General features: G+C 44.7%; 1 protein-coding gene across 2 annotated transcripts in view; it reads left to right on the top strand.

Moving 5' to 3' along the window:
• The window catches only part of DDHD2 (DDHD domain containing 2), a 440,822-nt gene that overhangs the window by 271,647 nt on the left and 145,640 nt on the right, over positions 1-23,535 (top strand). For both annotated transcript variants that reach the window (XM_069213949.1, XM_069213948.1), the window contains exon 12: positions 2,140-2,259. In XM_069213949.1, the coding sequence (XP_069070050.1) occupies positions 2,140-2,259 (120 nt within the window). The remainder of the gene's footprint in view (positions 1-2,139; positions 2,260-23,535) is intronic.

The following is a 23,535-nucleotide window of genomic DNA, read 5'->3' on the forward strand; positions in this document are numbered from 1 at the left end:
ATGTAAAACTAAGCAGTAATAATAGACATAAGATATGGATCTGCAGTCAGCTCATTTGGTTGCTGAATTTTCAGTCTGTCAGGTCGACAGGCTTACAACCTCCCCAAAGATGGCGTTTGAAAGAATGCCATACTTAGAGGATGTGTGACGGAGTATGAACTTTCTCCAACAAAGTGGATGTGTCTGCCAACAAGGGTATCTACTTACGTGGAGAACCATTTCAAAGCAAAAATCAACCAATGCCTTTCAATGCTGTGGAAATTCCGTCAGCAAATTGGAGTTCCATATTCAGCTCTCAGTTTAGGCCTCATGCTAAAGTCTATTGCAGTTGCAAAGAGCGATTTACAGGCTCTGTGACTGCAAAACACCTTTTTACAATGTAGAAGACCACTATAATGAATCTGAAAAGCCTTTCCAATTTCATATAGGGGTTTTGCAACCGTTTCTGAATCACAAACCGAAGGGAGTGTAAGAGGCATTTCCCCTCTTCTTTTTGAGTTGCAAAGGAATGTAGCATTGTTTTATAAAATCAATTGCAGTCGTTTCTAGTTGGAAACCATTGAAAGGTTTCACCTCTCATGCTGTGGTGGTATCAGATGTGCAAAGGCAAAGTTGTCCCTGGGAGACAGCTTTTCCAACCAAGGGGAGTCAAACGTGAAACATACTACAAAAAAATCAGATCCTTTCTCTTTAATGGACACTGGTTACTTTTATACGAAATATATAAAGTTTTGTTTAGAAAGGCATATAGAGGGATAGTTGTCTGCTGTACGTTGCAGGCCACATCTCTGTATTCACAGCCATTCAAGGAGGGTTGTAAAGTGTGACCTGCCTTTTTTTATAGCCAATAGGCAGATCAAACGTGTTTTTTCATTATTTTATTGAATACTAATTGGGTAGGTCGTTTTGTGACCCCATCTGAAAAGTCAGTTTGCAATGCTACCCATCAAAACATAGGCTCCATCACAAATGACATCCCTGTTCGCAAATCAGTCAACTGGCAGGAGTCTCTCACTACTGTCTAGGGAGTTAAAATCTTTTAGACGGGGAGAGTATTAGAAGTCATACAAAACCTATCAGACAATTTCTTATCTGCACAGTGTATTATGTATGGGGCCCTGGCCTGTAGACCAGAAAACAGTAGGCATACACAAGTATTGGTATTTCACTATGTACAAGGGGTTCCTTATCCATTGTTTGTCATTCTGACACACATGATGTGCAGAAAGTTATTACAAAAACTCAGCAGTAATTGTAGAGATTTGAGCAAACACTAGAAATGCCCTGAATATATTTCTTCCTACTTCCTTACTCTTAGTCTAAACCTTACCTAGTTTATTTAGATTGCCACTAACTAATTATTTGGCCGTATTTTGGGTCACCTTTATCATGCCAAGCCATGCAAGGCTTTCCTGCAGACGACAGTTCGAATTCTGTCATTCGACGTGTCCCTTTAGCAACTGGTCCATGTGTTCCGCCCTTCTCAACTTCTGGCATCTTGTAATTATTATGTTCCTATTTATTTCCTGTGGAGAGTGCAGGGGACAGATCCGCTCATCTCTTATGTTGCTACTTCAGTACTGTAACACTGTCTCTTTTGCACATATGGATTGAAGGGAGGCAAAGTAAACTTTCTCTGCTTCCTTCCAAGTCTGATCCACCCAAGGTCACTTCACCTTTCATTGTGCAATTGCACGTTGGTCGACTGTGCAAAGAATAGGGAAAGTAGTTTGTGATACCATTTGTATAATTTGTTACCCATCTTTTTATACAGCAGAATATGACGGTGTACTTTGAAAACCATATCTGATTATACCAAAAGATGCATGCTCCAACCATTATTCAATAGTTGAATTAATGTGGAAACGCACTATGTAATTGGTGTCAAAGGAAAAACTCCACATGAGGTGCTAATGGTATGGGATGAAGTTCCATGTTCAATTTCTCCAGACCTACTGTTTATTGGCTTTAAAAAAAGTTCACAGATTTTTTTACATTTTTTTGTCTTCTTTTTTTACTTTGTTGCACGAAAATTGATGGTAAACTGGGCTGCAGTTAACTTAATTTGCTTTAGTGCTGCCTGACTCTACTGTTGAATATGTTTTAATGGGATGCTTCCTCTCTTCCATTTCTCTACAGACATTCAGTCAGACATCAGGCACCTGTCCAGAACAGGATGCACCAAGGGACAAAGCAGAGTTGCCCCTCACCACCAAAAACTTGGTTAACTACAAGTATTTTGATGTTGGAATTGGCCAGGTAATATTAAACAAGGTTAATTTGAAATGAAGAAGAGATTTTGCTGGATGTATATTTATTTCAATTGTTTAAGGTAGCTGACTTTAAAAATAGTGATGCACAATGAATACTTTCCATTTCTGTGTACTGCTTTCACTTTTTACCTCGAGAATCATATATAAAAATAGTGTTGTTAGAAGGTGGTCTAGTGCAGGACACTGAAGCATTAGGACCACTGTCCAGCAACCTGGTTGTTTCCCACTCATCTCAGATAATCTCCTCAATGTAAATGTGATTTTCTGTAAAACAGTAGTGAGCTCAACTAATAAAAATGTTGACAGGATGTGCTTGAACCTGAGAATACCAATATGTGAGATTAATATGTTAAGTTATTACCCAGAACACTAAAGATGTACATGAAGAATGACATCAGTCTATAGTTGAGCAGATGGTGTCAAAGATAACTTTAATAGGAACCTGATTCCATGTTCAGTCAATGGGACATATGCAACTATTGTAATTCAGCTTTTCTCCCACTCAACTAAACCTGCAGCTCCCAATCTTGATAAGTGTGTTGGGTAAGTTACGACTCTGACATAGCTCTACAAGGTGTGCTTTCACACACAGGGTGACCTGTGTGAACGTATTTCAGGGCACCAGTGCTAAATGTAAAATACAGATTATTGTAGTCCTGCAGAACTCTACTCAATACTTAGTTTAAGCCATGGGCGTTGCAGGGTCCCCACTGTGGCCCCCAGAACACACTCCCTGCCAGCCTTTCCATGCCAGTCAGACCACCATGGAAAGGCTGGCAGAGAGGGGAGTTGTAATCAGCACGTTGGCGCTGAGTTCAGAGCCGCTCTGGCTGCGTACAACTCTGACCGCCGTCGGTTTCCGACGGGGACAGCGATCCCCTGGAGGGTCTGTCTGCCAGCATTGTAATTGGGTAGTTGGACTACCTGGATAGCGATGGCCCGACAGTCAATCCGAGTGTGGGATTCTTCGGACTGCCACACTCGTAATAAGGGCCTGAGTGTCTCATCAGGTGTTGTATCTTAGTCAAAGTTCTTTATTCTATCTCATAAAAGCAGATCATAAAAGATACATCATGTTTAAAAAAAAAAAAGCACATCCATAAAAAACAGGAATAATAAATTCAAAAGTAAAAATGCAATCATAATAAAGTAGATAAAAGCATGATTAATATATTCAGAGTTTAAAAGAATTCACACTGATCAGGAAAGAGGGAGTACCGCTATCACCATGTATAAATAAAAACATTAAAACTTCATTGTTAAAACATCTTAGAATTACGAAGATGAAAAAGGAGCCTACTGCATTACATGTGACAAGGCTCTCTAGTTGTAAAAAATCAGTGCCACTCTTCACTTGCTAAACTTAAATTTTTTAAACAGAGGTAATAAAAACTGCTTAGTGGGGGGGAGATAAAACTTGCAGAAAAAAACAAAGTGCAAGGTGGTCTGAGGGGGACAACTAATCACATGGGCAATTACATATATCAGGGGAAGCAAACTGGCCTGTGGGAAGCATAGGAGACATCTAATAGAACCTAGTCTGAAATGGGTCAGCACCATCCGGTCCCATGTACTCTGAACCAGATTCAAATATGAAGCCACCCTCTCAGTAGTTTGCAAAAGACAATATTCTCCAACGACGGGTTTCATTACTTCCCTACCCTCCCTCTGGGCCTTTCTATGGGACAGAAAGCAATCCCTGACCCATCTTTTGTCCTTTTATGTAATACTCTCAGGTTTCTGGTATATAAAAAACAGCATAGGGCAAGAGTTGTCTTCCTGATATATTTGAGTCAACGAATTTTGGGCCAATGTAAACAGGAGAGACCGTCTAGGATAATTGCACGATTTGTTCAGCCAGATTGAACACCATAGCAGCAGCAGGCAATTTTGATCAAATTTTCAACATCGTCCAAGCCTAGTTTGTATTCTTTCCACATCCCTATAGCCCCAAATCCCCGAGCCTTAACTCAGAGTAGGAAGGCACTTTCCCCTATAAATCTCTAATATGGGAGCTATTAGTGTTTTTTCCTATTGAGGCAGCTAATGAAAAAAATAGAACCACCTGCATGCAAAAAGGGATTTATCCTGTTCTGTACATATAGAAACGGTCATTACTCCCTGGTGCCGTTTTTGAAGGATTGTTGAGGATGGCTTTAAGAACCTCCTCAGCAAGAAAGTATATATTAAGGGGCAAAGGACAACCAGCCAATTCTTCCTCTGGATTTGGAATACTAGAATGATGGATTAGGCTAAAATGATCTAGCCAACTATCGGGTGTGACACGACTGCTCAGTGTATCAGGCGGTAACCTCTGAGGCAAGAACAACATGCAATGCTTTCCAGAAGGCCTAGGGATCTTTGGTCTGGCAGGCAGCTGCAAGAGTTTCTCATCCTTACGCTCCTCCATTCTTTTCTTTAGAGACAAATTATAGGCTGTCCTCTGGTGCCTGGGAAATTGCTCCATTTCCTTTCTCAACCTAGCTTTTGCAGTTCTACAGGCTTTGTTAAACCATGACTTACTGTGTCTCAGATTTTTTCGTATAGGCCTAGACAGCATGCCTCTTATCTGAGAGGTTAATCCTTCAAAGCTACTTAATAGTGCAGTGGGCCCGAATACCTCCGATGAACAAGAATTAACCAGATCTTCACACCCATTGGTGATCTGATTCATTTGTTACTTAGTTTGCAGATTGCAAAACAAGCCAACGCCCTGTGTCTTTTGTATATAGAGTCTGCAAGCAACCCTTAGTAATCTTCAAGCCCTTAGCAGGCACCTTTGTGGAGAGGATTAGTGGGTTATGATCACTGTATATAGTGGGAATAACCTTCACATCCAGGGCGAAAGGGTATATGCTCCTGGAAACAAAGACTTAATCAATTACTGAACTTCACCCACTAATGATATATGTCTGGGTGGTAGAGGTCACCAATTCGGTGACAACACAATAGATCATGGGCTGCCAGATAGGTGTACAATAGTCACATCCTAGAGCCCATATCATCCTCCTAGTTATATTCATGGATCAAAAGCTGATGATGAAAGAATAGGCACAGTACCCACTTTTGCATTGAAGTCGCTGGCCACGATTAGGTTCACTGACCCTCCAAGATATGCACTCTTGTGGGTTAATGCTTCGACCAAGGCAAATAGACAATGTAAGTTCTGGTTTTCCCTAACAAGAAAAATCATTGTTATAAACATTAATCATAACAGCGCCAAAATTTGAACCACCACCTCAGTTCAAAGACCTGCATATTTTGCCCATCCGTCAGTATTGGTGATATTTTGCAGCTAATGGCTGCTTTAAACCAAGTAGCCAGACCCCCCTTAGCTCGATCTCCAGGGGAGGGAGTTGCAGGAACATTAAATCACATGTTACCATCAAGACAGACATCATCCTCTACCCACATTCCCTGCAAAAGAAATAATATAATAGCTATTAATCATAGTACGCCAATCCTCAATGAGAAACTTAGATACCAAGCCAGCAATGTTACTGCTGAAGAACCTCAACTTTGTCCTGCACTGATTTAGAGAGGAACAACATCTGGCCTTCCTTGCTGACCACAAGCCCAGTTGAGCTCCAAGTCAGAACCTGATTACCCCCTGGATTTGGGTCAATTTTAGAAGTATGCGGGGGGGGGAGGTGACACAAAGGAAAAGTGTTTGAACCCAGCGAGAGATCCTGGGCTCCCTGAATTCCCAGAGGAGGGACACTAATCATACAGCTCAAGTATATAGTATCCATATTCGCAGAGTCTCTAGAGCCTGCGGTTTCAACACAATCACTCTCCATTCTACTCTGGTCTAAAGGACAATGACTGACAGAGTACCATAAATCTGTTCCCAAGCACAGGCTGATCTGTGTGCTTTAATGAGGGAAGAGGTGAAAAGAGACTTGTTTGGCGACCTGCAAAGGGGGAGTAGGAGACAAATGTTTATAGAAAAAGCCCAGCGGAAGTACCTTTATTGTTCCCGACTTTACTGCGTCTGCCCTAGTTGTGATAACATATCCCCAGCAACCAGAGGCCTACGAAGGTTTACAATTATGCAGTCTCCATGGAAGTTTGAGTGAGGGCCCCACTCCCCCCAACTCTTTGCACAAAGAGGATTTCCTCATAGAGATTATGGTTGCTTCTCACATGTATTTTAAGCCAATGTGTCACCTTAGTTTTTAGTTCCAGTGTTGCCTGTTGATGGTGGTAAATTAATCACAGGAAAGGGAGCTGAGGATGTCTGTCCCCACAACTGAGGCTGATTGACTTCTAACACAAGGCAAATGTAAAGAGTGACTGCCTCACCTGCTTTTAGGGCTAGGAGAGGGTCCTGGGGGTGTAACAGGCCTCTGCTTGTTTCCACAATCTCTATCATGCACTTCCCTTTCATTGATCAGAGCAGTTATAGGTGATTGAGTTGACCTTACAACTACATTAGACTATTCATTTACTAGGCCTGATTTACACCCCTCACCATTGTAAATCAGGCTTGTCAGCAATTTCTCAATGGCAGAGAGACGGCTGTGCATAGGACATAATTTTAAATCGAGCAGGTCACTAAGTTTTCCACTTATGCTATCCCACAGGGCAGAATCAGTCTGTGATGAGCTAGGTATCATACTAAGCTTTTTAGTAGTCCGCGGTGGTTTGGGGTTCCCCGTCTTAGGCTTCAGGAGTCTTTTTTTTCTCCATTTTGCCACAGGGCCTAGACTAGGAGAGGATGTATCAGGTGCAATACTATTCATGCCTCCTCCTTCATTTGTACCTCCTACAGCGTTAAGATTCTCTCTGACAAGGGCGTGGATACTAGTAAGATCAACAGTCAGAGCATCACTGTGAAGATCAGCAAGAGGATGAGGAGCAGGTAACATGGATGAAACAGCATCATCAGCTGTAAGGGAAAGACGACGTTCAGCCAATCTGATCTCCTTGGAGATTACATCTACTGCCCAGACCAAGAAACTATTGACGGTTGTGTTGGAGCAAAGTTAACTTTCTGTTTTCCCATTTTGATTGAATAATTATAAAATACAGTAAAATGGAGAAATGCAGCAGGTTCCCCTTACAAATCCCTCAATGATCAGGCAAGCACAAAAAAAAACAGAGTACGTTAAGGGTCATCCAGGTCTCCAAGTTGGAATGACGTTTGTGAAGGGTAAAAACCAAGGGGAATGGCCCAGCCTCTTACTGGCGATGACAGGCCTGTCTTGGTCTTCGCCCGGCCTCATGCCCTGCTGCGGATCCTTAAAGCGATTTTAAGCACATCACTGTCTCAGGCCCCTTCTTGCCTCAAAGAAGGCTGGGGGATGTAGTCCCACCCCAGCTTCGCCAGGTACATTCTCCAGGGGCAACCGGTATCACTCCCGGTATCTTAGTCAATATCAGAACACCTTGTCACTTTCTGTCCCTTTCTTGGATTGACAAATTATAAGGGTGAAATGACATCCATGAAGTTTATTGTTTATCATGGATATGCCAGTTTTTGGCCAGAATGACAACAGGGATGGACTTAAGGGCCTGCCTCGAATGTAGTCGGAATTTAGGGACTGTAGTCAAGTGCAGGGGAACTTTCTGGTGCCAGACAGTAGAGCCTTAACTGGCTCCTTCAAAGGAAATATTTAGACAGTAGTCTATCTGCCATCAGGCCTTCAACTAATGAAGGGCAAAAAGCCCGCCATATTTCGGGCAGCCCTTTTGACATTCATTGTTCCTGCCTAGCAGCGTCACATGAGTATAGTGGTCGTGGAAAGAAAATAGCTGAAATGTCCCCAACATTGATGGAGAAGGCTGACTTGGTGTTCAGGATATTTATTTTCTTTTTCAAAGACATAAATATTGAGTGCAGAGTCTGTGTTTTTTATCTGTAAAACAAAAACATTGCAGAATGGGTTGTACAGATCTTTTTCCAAAAGTGCTCCTTTTAGGAGAGAAATGGCCACATGTGAAGTCAAAGCGATGGCATTCATGTTCAACACACTTCAAAGGAAACTATTTCTGATAAGCCGTTTTTTGGGGGTGATTGTCCCGTTTTCTCAACTCATTTGAAAGAGAAGAAATTTAAATTTCTGAGGTCTGGAGCAGTGTCACTATATAGAGTCGTCAAGTTGTACAGGGGTATGGAATTCCTATTGTCCAAAGCCCAGGATGTATTGCGTGTGCTCAAGAGCAACAGGTTTTCATGTTTTTATTTTATTTTGTCCACCGAACAAGTAGACCTAACCCCGGTAAGCAGAGATCATTTGGCTGCAGTTTACAGTACTGCAATACACATCTGTGAAAGAGCATTGTCTTCAACTCCATTTTTATATATTGTTTGAAGTTGTGTACATTTTTCATCAATGCAAAACCTTCACTATTGGAATGAGCAGTCTAAAGAAATGCAGTGAGCTGCAAGCTCGGCTAGCATTACAGAAAGTGGTCCCAGAGTAAAAAAACATGTAAACTTGATTTCAAAATGTAAGTTTGAGGCTACACATGATGCTCCCAGAATGCTTCCGGCTTAAATGCAAATACTTTTTTAACTCTATTTTTGTTATTTTCTTTAAACCTTCATGCAGATCCCAGCAAGTACAAGCAAAGTATTACAATCATTATAGAACAAGTTAATGCGTTATGGTTATCGAACCTGTCACTCCAAGTCCAGTCTGTTCATAGTTCAGTTGTAGATATGTGGTTCTGGATATTATTGTGGTACATTGTTTTTAACATCTCTATTGTTATATTGCTGTCCCCTCTATTCCATCTTAATTATGTTACGGTTTTGCCCTGAACAAGAGCTGATTGTTCCATACAAACATTATCCAAACTATTAACTGTCTTTGGAGACCGATCACCATCAGGCAATCTCATATCATTCTATGTAAGGTTGGAGCAATATGAGTCGGGTGGGAGTTGGGGGGGGGGGAAAGGGTCAAACAAGGGCATAGTTCTACTAAACCATAATTGTTCTGTTCAAGGGACTTGAAGACAAGACCAAGTCTGAGCATTGCCCTCCATCGTCTAATCCTTCTCAATCGATAATTGGGGAGGTGTATTTACCACTGAGATGTTATCATCTTCTCTTATTTACTGCAGCAGCACCTCCCACGCTCTTGTACAATTGGTATACAGATATCTTCTACCAATTTATCTCTGAGGGAATCCAAAGGAGTAATGATATTGGTTCTTAGTGACGGGTATAACAGTGTTATAGCTTTGCGTGTCTGAAGGGCAATATATAGTATGTAGCCTCTGGTGTACATTGGGTACAATCGTTCCAGTTTTCCACATATCCCAGGTCATTGCTGCTATAGCTGGATACAACATAAACTGACTTGTAGGTAAATAAAAGTGTGTCAGTAAGTTCTTCATTTCTGAACAGTTCACCAATCCACTTAATTCCTATAACAATGCTTATGAGGAGGTGCATTCAGACAGTTTAACATTGTACTTGGTGAGAAGGGAGCTAGTGCTTGTGTTTTCTGCAAGCTCTTAATCCAACAGTGCTTGACCACCCTTAAGGATCTGTGCACCTCCAAATGTTTTCTTTTGAGACCCAGCAATAGTTGTGTGAACAGCTGCAACGTTGGGCCATGACATTTGGCATCCTCATCCCCATTAATTTGTGCTGCCACACATCTTGTCACCCACTGTGGCTATGTCGTTAGATAGTAAGTCTCAAAATGAGTAGCAGCAAGCCTTGCTCTCTTTACGGGTAGCTGCAATCGACGTAGTGCCACTCTGTCTGAATGAACACTAAGTGAGATCCGTGAACAGAATATCCAGGTCATAGAAGCACCTCCTGGGTAATACCATTGGCAGTGCATTAAACTAATATAAAACTCTTGGTAACACAAATATTCTAGCAGTTGCTACTCTTCCAGCCACTGACTCCAGGAACATTTCAAAGAAGGCCATTCCTGTTTTCAAAGCAGTCACAACAGCCCCAATATTGACCTCTACTAAGTCAGTTTCTGATTTATAGATATGGGTCCTTACATATTTTGTAGACATCAGTTCCCAGATAGGACCATTGACCTTCTGTATTTGGACATCTCCTTTTTTGGGCGATCCTCACAGGGAACACGCTAGACTTTTGCCAGTTAATGCGGAAACCTGATAAGTCCCCAAATGTATTCAGTAACTGATTTGCTTTTCCTGTAGCTGTCCTCTTAAGAAATAACATTATGTCATCTGCCTGTACAGATACATAGTGTGTTGTAGCTCCCTCTAGAATACCGTAATAAGTAGTCCCTTGCCTCATCTTGCATGCCAGAGGTTCAGTCGCCAGGGCAAATAGCAGAGGGGATAATGGACACTCCTGTCTCGTGCCCCTTTCTACTACATATGCTTCAGAGATAATCCTGCATGTTTTTAACCCTTGCCGTGGGTGAGGTATACAAAATCCTAATCTATTCCCCCAAACCCTGTCCTAGGCCCAATCTATTTAGCACAGTATACAGGTAGTGCCATTCTAGAGTGTTGACTACCTTGTCGACATAATCGTCATCTTCACGGCTTCCTTATGATTTTTGGAACATCGACGAGTAAGGCAATAAGCCTTCATATATTCATTGGTATAGTTCAATCAGGGATACACCCAATTTGACCGGGTGTATGAGGCGTCCCATATAAGGTAATAATCTCATAGCAAGTACCTTGCTCAGTATATTATAACCCACATTCAACATTGACAGTGGCCTTATTCTGCATCGTCTTCCTTGTCTGTGCCTGGTTTATGTAACTGGGTAACTAAAGCCTCTCAGGTTGACTGCAGGCGATTCCTAGCCTCTCTGGCTGTTTGGTATACTACCACTAGTTTTGAGGCCACTGTTCTATAAACACTGCGTAAGACTCAACTGGTAGGCCATAAGACCATGGAACAATTCCATGTGCCATCCACTTTACTGCTGCTTTTTATTTCTTCTGCAGTTATTTCACCTCCTCGCAGCTCCGCCTTTTCTTGGGTAATCTCTGGAATAGTGTTTTTCTTAATCTGCAAGATCGTCCCTTGGTTCCCCATATCTTCTAGCATAAAGCGATTTGAAGTAATGCCTATCTCTGCTTGCGTGTGTACTCTGCTTCCTTGTTCGTCTTAAGACCCTGCGTTTGCACATCCTTTTTTACGTGGGTTCGTAAGATAAGGCAATAGAGTTCCAGCCTTTTCCTGTCCTTGTGTTCCCTTACCCTGTATTTATTGTGATCAACACATCCAAGCCTTTCTATTAGATCAGCTGATTGTTGTTTCTCCCTTAAGAAGTCTGTTCTTTTTCTATTCCTAACAAAACCTGCTCCTGGGCCTCAACTTTAGGAACTAGTGTTGTGCATGCTCCCCGTGATCCAGCAATACACTGACCCCTAGATTCCAGTCTTAAAGGATTCCCATTCCATCAAGACGGAAGCAGCAGAGCCCTAGTTTTTGAAGAAATGTCTCCTTATTACCACCCCAATGGGCTGTTTAAAATCCTGATCTTCCATTGATTCAAATTTGAGCCTCCAGCTTAGTACGCCAGTTTGAACTTTATCCTATGCCTTGTCCTAAGAAAAGGGTTATGACCGGACAGGAACCTAGCAAGGTATTCACTATGTTACCTCCGTATGTATGTTGGGTGTGCACTGGAATGTGTCTATTCCAACATGGAGACCATGTGGGGCTGAAAAATGTGAATGAGCATATACTGTGTGGTGCAACACCCTCGATCAATCATTCAAACGCCAATGAACTGCTACTTGCTAAACTTCTTGGCAAACCTGATAGAGGGTGAATATACAAGAGGTAAAAGTTATATGTCCAGTATCGTATCAGCTACACAATTACATTTCCCCCCAGTTATTGAAGATTGTGGCATGAAGGGAGCTATTAAATCTGAAACCATGTCCAGAAACTGCGCTTGATCTACATTGGGACTGTATGAATTCGCAATGTTTGTCTCTTCTGTAAAGTCTTCCTCTTATAATAGACCTTCTGCCCTTATCTTTAATTGCAGGGGTTGCTTGGAAAGGGGATCGCTGACCTGATTGAAATGAGGACCCCAAGTCAGAAAATGTAGTTTTATAGATTTGCACCCGCCACCTTTTTTGTACCGTTGTCATCCCAGAGTTAGTCACGTGTGTTTCTTGAAACAGCGCAGTTTGTATCCCTCTCCTCTTTAAATAGGGCTGAAGCATGTATCTGTTAGGCATGCTGTTGAGGACTCAGTACATTTAGGGGGTCATTCTGACCCTGGCGGTAATTACCGCCATGGCGGAGGTCGGCGGTAGCACCGCCAACAGGCTGGCGGTGCACCGCTGGGCATTCTGACCGCGGCGGTTCAGCCGCGGCCAGAAACGGAAAGTCAGCGGTGTCCCGCCGACTTTCCGCTGCCCTTGAGAATCCTCCATGGCGGCGGAGCGCGCTCCGCCGCCATGGGGATTCTGACACCCCCTACCGCCATCCAGTTCCTGGCGGTTCTCCTGCCGGGAACAGGATGGCGGTAGGGGGTGCCGCGGGGGCCCCTGCAGTGCCCATGCCAACGGCATGGGCACTGCAGGGGCCCCCGTAAGAGGGCCCCAAAAAGAATTTCAGTGTCTGCCTAGCAGACACTGAAATTCGCGACGGGTGCAACTGCACCCGTCGCACCTTGCCACACCGCTTCTGAGCCGGCGTCCTCGTGGGAAGGGTGTTTCCCGCTGGGCTGGCGGGCGGACTTTCGGCGGTCGCCCGCCAGCCCAGTGGGAAAGCCAGAATGACCGCCGCGGTCAGAATCACCCCCTTAATGTCCTAAACTCAATTCTGTTGGGCCAGCAGGTCCCCACTTCAGCCCTTCAGTTCCATTTGCTCGATGCGCTTTTCAGTTATGAGCAATGTCCTTAACACCCCACCTGCGTCCATGGGAACCTGTGAGCCCTTTTAGCCTGAAAAATAGGGACAAGCCCTATGGAGCTATCATTTGTTTGAGGAAAGACTCCAAGAAGGTAACCATGCAGATGCATTCAGTGAGGCCTACCCCTCTAATGTTGTTTCTCCTGGCTCATTTCTTGGCGCCTTCAGCCTTGTACTCCAGAAAACACACTGTATCAGCCCTTTCAGTTGTCCCTGCAGCTTGTCAGTGTTTGGGTTACGAGTAGCCATTATCTGTTGGTTTAGGGTTTTTTTTCTGCCATTTTCTTCTGGTGTTTGCAAAGCCATCCAATATCCACCAATACTGTGACCATTTTATGTTCAAAATCTTCTTTTATGGCTGGCAAAAGGGAGTACAGTTTGTCCTTCTGAACTTTTCCATTACTCAGTACAGTAGGGGGTAAAGGTGCCCCCTCATCCAAATCTTTCTGACTTAGTACTTGACCTTCCGCCTTCCCCTATTTCTGCTTAGAATGCCTTCCCAGGTTTACTGGATTACACTGTCAATGATAATAACAGTCAGATTATGTAGAAAAGGCCAATTATTCAACATTTGCAGTCCATAAAGTCTTCCTCGGTCTCATGCACAGTTCAGTTTGTAACTCCTTCCTGGGTCCCTCAGTCTCTGTAGAGTTGGGCATCAAAGTAAGAACAGTACTTCCTGCGGACCCCTGAGATCTAAATGCCAGGAATTATGAATCACAGTGCCAAATGTCATGTCTATGGGGCAAAGCATAAAACACTGTTCCCTGGGCCGAGCTCAGCAGCCAGTGCACTGAGGCCAAATGTAGCTCAACTGGGAGACACTGTGTCCCTGTACAGTGAAGGAACCTCTTTTAACCCTGTGTAGCTGGTGGTAGTGGAATTGCTGTTTAATGGAAGGGCCTCAGCGGCAGCATTTGCACCACACTTTAGCCTTCATTCGTCTGCTGTCTAATGGAAGTGCAGGATGTTCACAGCAGCTCACGGACGTGCAGGATGGTTATAGCAAATGGGTTTCTCCCTTTTAGTCCACCAGGATTTTTTTGCTTATGACTACCCATTTTCTGTACCTTTACTGTAGGTGAATATCACTATCTGATTCTCACTCATGGTAAATACACTGTCGTTGTCTGAGAATGTTTACCAATAGCCACCTTTTTAAGATAAAGCCACTGTGGTGCAGCTAAGGTAAGGGACACTAAGATGGTTACACGTGAACTGTATGCATGCACATATACACGTGTCGGCTGCATTTGTGAGACTACCATTGTGTACAGCCTGATAATTGCGCAGAGGTAGCCTGACGCAGACGTTTAACTGCAAGGATTGGTGCTGACCTGGGGTAGGCCTTATAATATGAGAATATGTCTGTAGAGCATACTGGAAAATCTATTGTGCCTTCATTGTACTGTAGATATAAACAATATCCTCTGTAAAGTACAATTTTGCTCCATTTGGCCCTTTGGGGTTCACCCAGGTTACAAACTGGAGTAAAACATGTAAACAGAGTTTAAATTTGCAGTTCCCAACACACTACATTTACACCTTAAGAGACTTCACGAATGTATACATTTCTGTGGCTCAGCTCAAAATCCAATTCTAGGACTTTGCAGAAAGACCTGGACTCCACTGTCTCCCACAGCTGATCTCCAATACAGCTAGGAGGCTCTATAGCTTGGGGAATGTGCGCTTGAGGGTGTTCTGCTGACTGGTTGTGGAGGAGCTGCGCAAGATTCCCGCAGCAGCAAGAGAGGAGATCCAGGAGCAGGGTAGAAGAGAAGGCTTTGCACCACCTTAAGATGTCAAGAGGCCCGATGAGTTATGCCTTTTTAAAGATTTTCCCATTTTACAAATGCCTGACAAGAAATGAAGCATGTGGCGTACCACCATTACTTGTAAGAATTACCCCTGGGGTGGGCCAGATTCCAACACATATTTATTTAATTTAACTGCTGGGGGAGCGGGAGTGTGTGGTGCCCCCTCCCACAAGTTCAGGATTATCCCTGGTGGCCCTCCTGTCCCTGGGGGCCAACACAACAAGAAGAAAAGGAGCTCTACTAGGGTCGGCAACAATATTATTTTGCTGCCTTGGGGATCCCATCCCCAGAGTAAGGAACACTTTTGATGGGCATATTGCTGCCCTCCGTGTCCATGTCTGGGGGTGGGGCAGTTGGAGGGCAGGCATACCCAGCACTACAGAGTAGCTCCTGCCACATGGAGAAAGGATTTGATTCCCCTGCCGCAAGAGCAGAATTACTGCTTCATGTAGTACAGGAACTGTGCGCATAGACCTTAGAACTTCCCTGCGAACCCCTACAAGTTGTTACAGCTGTGGAAGTCCTGGGTAAGAAATAAAATGTGTTACTGTTTAATTAATGTGATAAAAGCCTTATAGTCAGTAGACCTGCCTTGTATATATAATAATGACTCCCCTTTATATAGCGTGATTTACTTCTTGTACGGGTGGGGACATTGTGATTATGGGGTCCAGGACGCAATAGGGCTGCCATAAGATATGGGGGGGGGAGGGGGTGAAGAGAGAGAGAAAGAAAAAAAACTACTTTTACTTTTTGAAAGCAGAAGCACTGATCGCACATAATTTATTGAGTGTTGTACTAGGTTCCCATTAAAAAGAGAATTACAGATTTATTACTAGTGCGGAACTCATTCTTAACATCTAATAACCAATGTTTAACCATAGGTCAGTGATTCACCCTGATCAGTCTGATGTCCTCATTATTGGAGACAGCACACTGGCCACCAGCCTGCTCTGTGCCACCTTGAGTCTCTGACCTCTGAAATGGGGAAGGGCTGCTCTGCAAATCAGTTTCAGCTGCTGCACAGTAAGATTCATTATCGGCTACAATAAATGCTGAGTGGCAGCCGCTATAGTCTTCTGTACGTAGGAGGATCAGTGACCTGACCTGCACCGCTCCTTAGCTCAACATATGAGGTTCACCATCTAAGAGCCTACCTTGTGGGTGCTCTGAACAGTAGCCCTAAAGTAAATTTTCTGCACCTAACAGTGGGTGTTCTGGCTTTTTAGTTATATCTAAACCTTTCCCACACAGGTCTTGAGCCGGGGGCTCAAAAACCTTGTTAGGATAAAGCCAAATGGCAGCCGGGAAACTTATGGGCTGTATTCTACTCCATTGGCATCAGGCCACGCCCCGCTTAAACACTAATAATTGCAGAATTTTGAAAGCAAACTGGTGATTGATTGCTTTAATAAAAATATATATATACACAAATTGTGTAAATTATAAAAAAAGTTTGCTAAATTTTTGTACAACTTTCTTTGAGGTTCATTTAGAAAAATCTCTTTGATTTATGCCAGGATAAAATAATGGAGAATACGTGTTAAAGCGATATGGGCAACATGAAAATAAGATAGGGGCTGTATTCTTACAGAAACTCATTACAGTGTTTAGTTACAGATTTGTGACTCATGAATTCTCAAGAGTTTACAGAACTAGGCTTGGAAACCGTTCTCATTGTAAACGTTTGTGAATTCCATTTTCTCATGAGCAAAAACCAGCTGAGTGAACGCAATTCACTGTCCAACTCCCTGTTTTGCCACCCAGGATAAATGTTAACTTTTGCCCTTGTCAGGAGTAAATTTCCACTCTTTTCCAGTGTGGGAAGAGATGGGAAAAGAGGTGAATACCCTTAAGCATATGTTTATGGGTGTGCACAGATTTACAGGGCATTCCAAACCTGAAACTATCGCTTTCATCAATGTTTCAGTCTCTGTAGATAGATTTGTGGAAAGGTGGCAAAATCGGAGCAAAACTCTGATATAATATAAGCCCTGGCATAATCAGGGATACCTTTGTCAGATTTCTGATTTAATGAGGATGCTGCCATAATTTGTCACCTCTCTAAATGACATGAAAAAGGGACAGTGATTTTTTTTTTTTTTTTTTACTGAGTACGCTGGACTGCTTTGGAAATCTACTGTTTGTCAAGTAGATATTTTATAACATTCTACTCCTCTGCCTTGTAGCAAGATATGTTTTGCTCATGGTGCTGACAGATAACTTTAATTCAAGATCCACTGTGATATTCAACCTCAAAGCCTTGCCAGTTGTGGTATTATACCGTGGTCACATGTGCTTATCTATGTTGTAACCAGACTCCTGTGGGATCACAAAAGTTTACTTTCCCCGTTTACTTTCCCTCCTTGAAGGTAGACATTCTGCTAAATAATACTTCATTTACTTTCAGCTCCAGCTCTCTTCATTATTGATTATTATTATACCACATTTGAGTCCTACAGTCTCTGAACTTATGTTCTAGTGGGGAATCTGTCAAGATTGCTCTTCCATGATCATCATAAAAGGCCATGAAGTGCAAACTGGATGTCGTTACCTCCAAAGATCCTGTCAGTAAACTTCCTACACCTGCATTCCTTGTGATTTTGGCACTAACAACCAGCCGTCTGGTGTAGGTAACAAGACTTCACAGACATTCCTTGAATCTGGTGATGAGTCAGCTTGGGCCTCTCTGAGGGCACACAAATCTTCTTCACTGACACTAGGGGGGTCATTATGACCCCGGCAGTCGGTGTAATAGTGGCAGTAGTACCGCCAACAGGCTGGCGGTACATACCGGCACAGTTAACACACCGACCGCCACAGCGGTAATAACTGCCAGGCTGGAGACTACACTCTCCAGCCCGGCGGCCGTCACTAGGCCACCCATGGCATTTTGACCCCCGCCCAACGCCATGGTGTCCGTGGTTTCTGTACTGCCTCAAAACCATGGCGGTAGGCACTATCAGTGCCAGGGAATTCCTTCCCTGGCACTGATAGTGGTCTCCTCCACCCCCCTCCCCCTCACCAAAGTCCTCCCCCAACCTCCCCCTACTGACCCCAGACATGCACATACATACACGCACATACATACATACACACTCATACACACACGCATTCCCACATTCACACACGCATGCATACATTCATACACCCAGCAACACTCACTAACATACACCCAGGCACAAATGCAATCACACGACACAACATGCACGTACACACACACCCATTCATACCCACACGCATTGCACACGCATTCAAACACAGTGACACACACCCCCCCCCACACACACACAACACCCCGCACCCCCTCTCCTGTCAGAGAACCCGACTTGCCTGCTTGCAGGGGGTCCTCCGGCAGGAGACTGGACTCTGCACTTCTGCCAGCAAAACACCTCCAGACTGTATCATGGCTCATGATAGGGTCGGCGGCACTCTGCTGGCATGGCGCTGCTGCTGGCAGCAGCGCCACCATGACCGTAGCCGGAATTCCACCAGCCTTCTGGCAGAATTCCAGCTATGGTCATAATTTGGTGGACAGTCTGTAGCCACGGCAACGGTATGTTGGCGGCCGTCACTGTGGCGGTATGCGGCATTTGCCGCCAATGTTATAATGAGGGCCTATGTCTCTTGCTTCTGCTTTATCAACAAATAAGTTGAAGCAGACCTCATTGATGAAGAAATCTTCGTTGACACTCCTATTGCCGATGACAAAGACCTCATCAACTGTTTGCTCTGCAGCGGTTCTATTGTCGGCTTTTTGACCACATGGCCATTGATGGCAACCTCATTGTGAACAGCACAACTATCAATGACGACCTCGAAAACCTTTTCAGTAACGGCACCAACAACAGTGGTCCCAAAGATGGTAATTTTGTTGATAAAAGCAATGACCAGCAACTTCGTAGACGAAAGTGACTTTAACCCTACTGGTGCCTAAGTAAACCTTTGGTGCAACTACAATTTATGAAATTTGTGCCCCACCCCCCCCCCCCCCACCCCCCCAGTCTGCTGGATGATAACTAGTGTGAGCCCACACATGCCATCCAGGCTGTTGGATGATAACTAGTGTGATGGACTTATAGATGAAGCACAGAAAGAAAAGTGTGTCTATGCAAGTGTATTCTTACTCTGAGGACCATAACTTTCAGCATGGAAAGTCTGTTGTACACAGTCATCAGTATATGGACATAACGTGTATTCATGATGATTCAGAAGAGGAAGACAGTTATTAGTGTCAGCAAGAAGCTAGACACTGCTTTAGGGAGAAACAGAATTTCATATGCTACCAATGGTTCAGGCATCTGATGATTACTTAGACTCTCTGAAACAGATGTTTCTAGACTTTTAGGCTGCCTCCACTGACCCAACAGGTTTGTTACTGTAGGCTTTCAGCGAACAACTCTGGCTTTACCTCTTCAACCTTCTTGTTCCATTTCAACCACCACCTTTTACACAGCCTCCAAATCTTGCCACAATGACTTCCCAGCCAACTGCTTTTGATCCGTCACAAGCTGTGCAAAACTGTACCATGCAGACAGTTGTCAAAACATTTTTTTAATTTTAGTTTTAAAGTCAAAACCAGGAGCTATAGTCACTCGATCAGGTTGATCCAATTTTGAATAATTTGTCGGAGGAATGTCTTTGAAAAAAATCTGGCTGTCGCATCAACTTCAGTAGCTCACCATGAGAAGAAGTACAAGCTCCTGGAAAGGCAGGCTTATTTAATAGGCAGCACAGCGCTGCATGGCTCAACCCTATATGTCCTTCAGATAACGCCATGATTTACCTACGCCAACCCAATATCACAAATGTAGGAAGTTGGCTCTGTATATACTATTTCAAAGTAAGAAATAGTGTGCACAGAGTCCAAGGGTTCCCCTTAGAGGTAAGATAGTGACAAAAAGAGATAATTCTAATGCTCTATTTTGTGGTAGTGTGGTCGAGCAGTAGGCTTATCAGAGGGTAGTGTTAAGCATTTGTTGTACACACACAGGCAATAAATGAGGAACGCACACTCAAAGACTGATTCCAGGCCAATAGGTTTTTATATAGAAAGATATATATTTTCTTAGTTTATTTTAAGAACCACAGGTTCAAGATTTGCAAGTAATACTTCAAAAGAAAGGTATTTCACTCAGGTATTCTAGGAACTTTGAATAATCACAATAGCATGTACAGTTTTGACAAAAATGGCAATAAGCTATTTTGAAAGTGGACACAGTGCAAAAATCAACAGTTCCTAGGGGAGGTAAGTAAATGTTAAGTTCACAGGTAAGTAAAACACTTACAGGGTTCAAAGTTGGGTCCAAGGTAGTCCACCGTTGGGGGTTCAAGGCAACCCCAAAATTACCACACCCGCAGCTCAGGGCCGGTCAGGTGCAGAGGTCAAAGAGGTGCCCAAAACACATAGACTTCAATGGAAACAGGGGTGCCCCGGTTCTAGTCTGCCAGCAGGTAAGTACCTGCGTCCTCGGGGGGCAGACCAGGGGGGTTTTGTAGGGCACCAGGGGGGACACAAGCAGGCACAGAAAGTACACCCTCAGCGGCACAGGGGCGGCCGGGTGGAGAGCGCAAACAGGCGTCGGGTTTTAGATTGAAAGCAATGGGGAGACCCGGGGGTCTCTTCAGCGATGCAGGCACAGGGGGGCTCCTCGGGGTAGCCACCACCTGGGCTAGGTAGAGGGTCGCCTGGGGGTCGCACCTGCACTGGAGTTCGGTTCCTTCAGGTCCTGGGGGCTGTGGGTGCAGTGCTGGTTCCAGGCGTCAGGTCCCTTGTTACAAGCAGTCGCGGTCAGGGGGAGCCTCTGGATTTCCTCTGCAGGCGTTGGTGTGGGGGCTAAAGGGGGTCGTCTCTGGTTACTCACGAGCTCGCAGTCGCCGGGGAGTCCTCCCTGAGGTGTTTGTTATCCGCAGTCTCACGCTTCCGGCAGGAAACGTTAAGCCTTTAAAGTTGCTTCTTTGTTGCAGAAAGTTGCAGTTTGTTGAACAGGGCAGCTGTTCTCTGGAGCTTCTTGGTCCTTTTAGATGCAGGGCAGTCCTCTGAGGCTTCAGAGGTCGCTGGTCCCTGTTGGATGCGTCGCTGTTGCAGCTTTCGTCGAAGTAGGGAGACAGGCCGGTGGGGCTGGGGCCAAATCAGTTGTCGTCTCCGTCTTCACTGCAGGGCTTCAGCTCAGCAGTCCTCCTTCTTTAGGTTGCAGGAATCTAGTTTCCTAGGTTCTGGGGAGCCCCTAAATACTGAATTTAGGGTGTGTGTTTAGGTCTGGGAGGGCAGTAGCCAATGGCTACTGTCCTTGAGGGTGGCTACACCCTCTTTGTGCCTCCTCCCTGTGGGGAGGGGGGCACATCCCTAATCCTATTGGGGGAATCCTCCAAAACCAAGATGGAGGATTTCTAAAGGCAGGGGTCACCTCAGCTCAGGGCACCTTAGGGGCTGTCCTGACTGGTGGGTGACTCCTCCTTGTTTTTCTCATTATCTCCCCTGGACTTGCCGCCAAAAGTGGGGGCTTTGTCCGGGGGCGGGCATCTCACTAGCTGGAGTGCCCTGGGGCATTGTAACACGAAGCCTGAGCTTTTGAGGCTCACTGCTAGGTGTTACAGTTCCTGCAGGGGGGAGGTGTTCAGCACCTCCACCCAGAGCAGGCTTTTGTTTCTGTCCTCAGAGAGCACAAAGGCTGTCACCCCAGGGGGTCAGAAACTCGTCTCTCAGCAGCAGGCTGGCACAGACAAGTCAGTCCTGCACTGAAGGATTGGGTAAAATACAGGGGGTATCTCTAAGCTGCCCTCTGTGTGCATTTTTTTATAAATCCAACACTGGCATCAGTGTGGGTTTATTATTCTGAGAAGTTTGATACCAAACTTTCCAGTATTCAGTGTAGCCATTAAGGAGCTGTGGAGTTCGTTTTTGACAAACTCCCAGACCATATACTTAATATGGCCACAACTGTACTTACAATGTCTAAGAATAGACTTAGGCACTGTAGGGGCATATTGCTCATGCAGCTATGCCCTCACCTGTGGTATAGTGCACCCTGCCTTATGGCTATAAGGCCTGCTAGTGAGGTGACTTACCTATGCCACAGGCAGCATTTTGTGTGCATGGCATCCTGGGGGATGCCATGTCGACTTTGCCTTTTTCTTCCCACCAACACACACAATCTGCAATGGCAGTGTGCATGTGTTAGGTGAGGGGTCCCTTAGGGTGGCACAACATATGCTGCATCCCTTAGGGACCTTCCCTGGTCACAGGGCCCTTGGTACCACTGGTACCTTTTACAAGGGACTTATCTGTGTGCCAGGGGTGTGCCAATTGTGGAAACAATGGTACTTTTTAGGTGAAAGAACACTGGTGCTGGGGCCTGGTTAGCAGGGTCCCAGCACACTTCTCAGTCAAGTCAGCATCAGCATCAGGCAAAAAGTGGGGGGTAACTGCAACAGGGAGCCATTTCCTTACAACGAATATTGCGAATGTTATGCAAACAGTAGGCGAGCTCTCTGGGCTGTGTGTCAGTAGTACCAAATCATCACTGTTCCCATTGGGTCAACTGAAAGAGCTGCCCTTGACCCAGCTACCGGAATCAGGGCTGCCCTGGAAGTTGGGTAGTGTCAAATACTTGAGAATGCATATCACGCATGCCCAGCAGCAGAATTACGATCTGAACTTGGGTCGGGTGATTCGTAATCTAAGCCCCACAATCACATTCTGGAATACGCTGAAGTTGTCTTTGATGGGGAAAAATGTTGCTCATAAAGAAGGTGGTACTGCCCGGGTGCTTTTGGGCAGGGAAATGCTTTTGGTTTGGGTACGCTCAAAAGGGAATGGGCAAGATGTGGGATGAAGGTCCCAGATCTAGATTTATACTATCTTGCAGCTCACCTGCAGCACCCAGTGCACTGGCTAAAAGGGGGGGGGGAATAACTGGGAAAGGTCACTCCTTGAGGGCACCTACGATGGCTATCAGCTGCGGTGTTGTTGATGAGGGGTAGGGGAATCCTTGACTCACTCCCACCTGTGATCCAACAGCTATGCCGACTTTAGGAGAAGACAGTGAGAGGAGTGATCCAGAGAGCTCCGTACGCACTGCATTTAGATCTGTGGACTGTGCTACCATTTGCACAAATTGCGCAGTCTATTGTGGTTGATAAATAGCAAGAGGAAGAGTGTATCATGCTGTCGGGACGATTTATCATAGTGAAGGACGCAATCGAGACATTTGGCCTGGGTCAATTCCTCCAGTATGCCAAAATAGAGGCCATGGCACGAGGTTTGTGGCCATCATTTCCTAAGGTCCCTGAATGCACACAGATGTTAGTAAGTTGCACGGGCGGGAGTCCATAAGTTAATAACAAACTTGTACTGAACATTGCATGCTGACAGACGATTTAGGCCACTGAAAGTGGAGGAGGGATAGCAGCGCATCAGCAAAAACCACATTAGCCCCAAGGAGTGGGTAAAGATATATGAGGGAGTGCACAGGGCCGTGATCAATACCAGATTCTAATTGGTGCAATACAACTTTGTGCACATGGCTTACCTATCCCCAAGGAGATTACATATAATTTACCCTGACAGAAATGAGAGCTGCCCTAGATGCAGGACTTTTGTGGC

Source organism: Pleurodeles waltl, chromosome 11 (assembly GCF_031143425.1).
Source record: "Pleurodeles waltl isolate 20211129_DDA chromosome 11, aPleWal1.hap1.20221129, whole genome shotgun sequence".
NCBI classification, from domain to species: Eukaryota; Metazoa; Chordata; class Amphibia; order Caudata; family Salamandridae; genus Pleurodeles; species Pleurodeles waltl.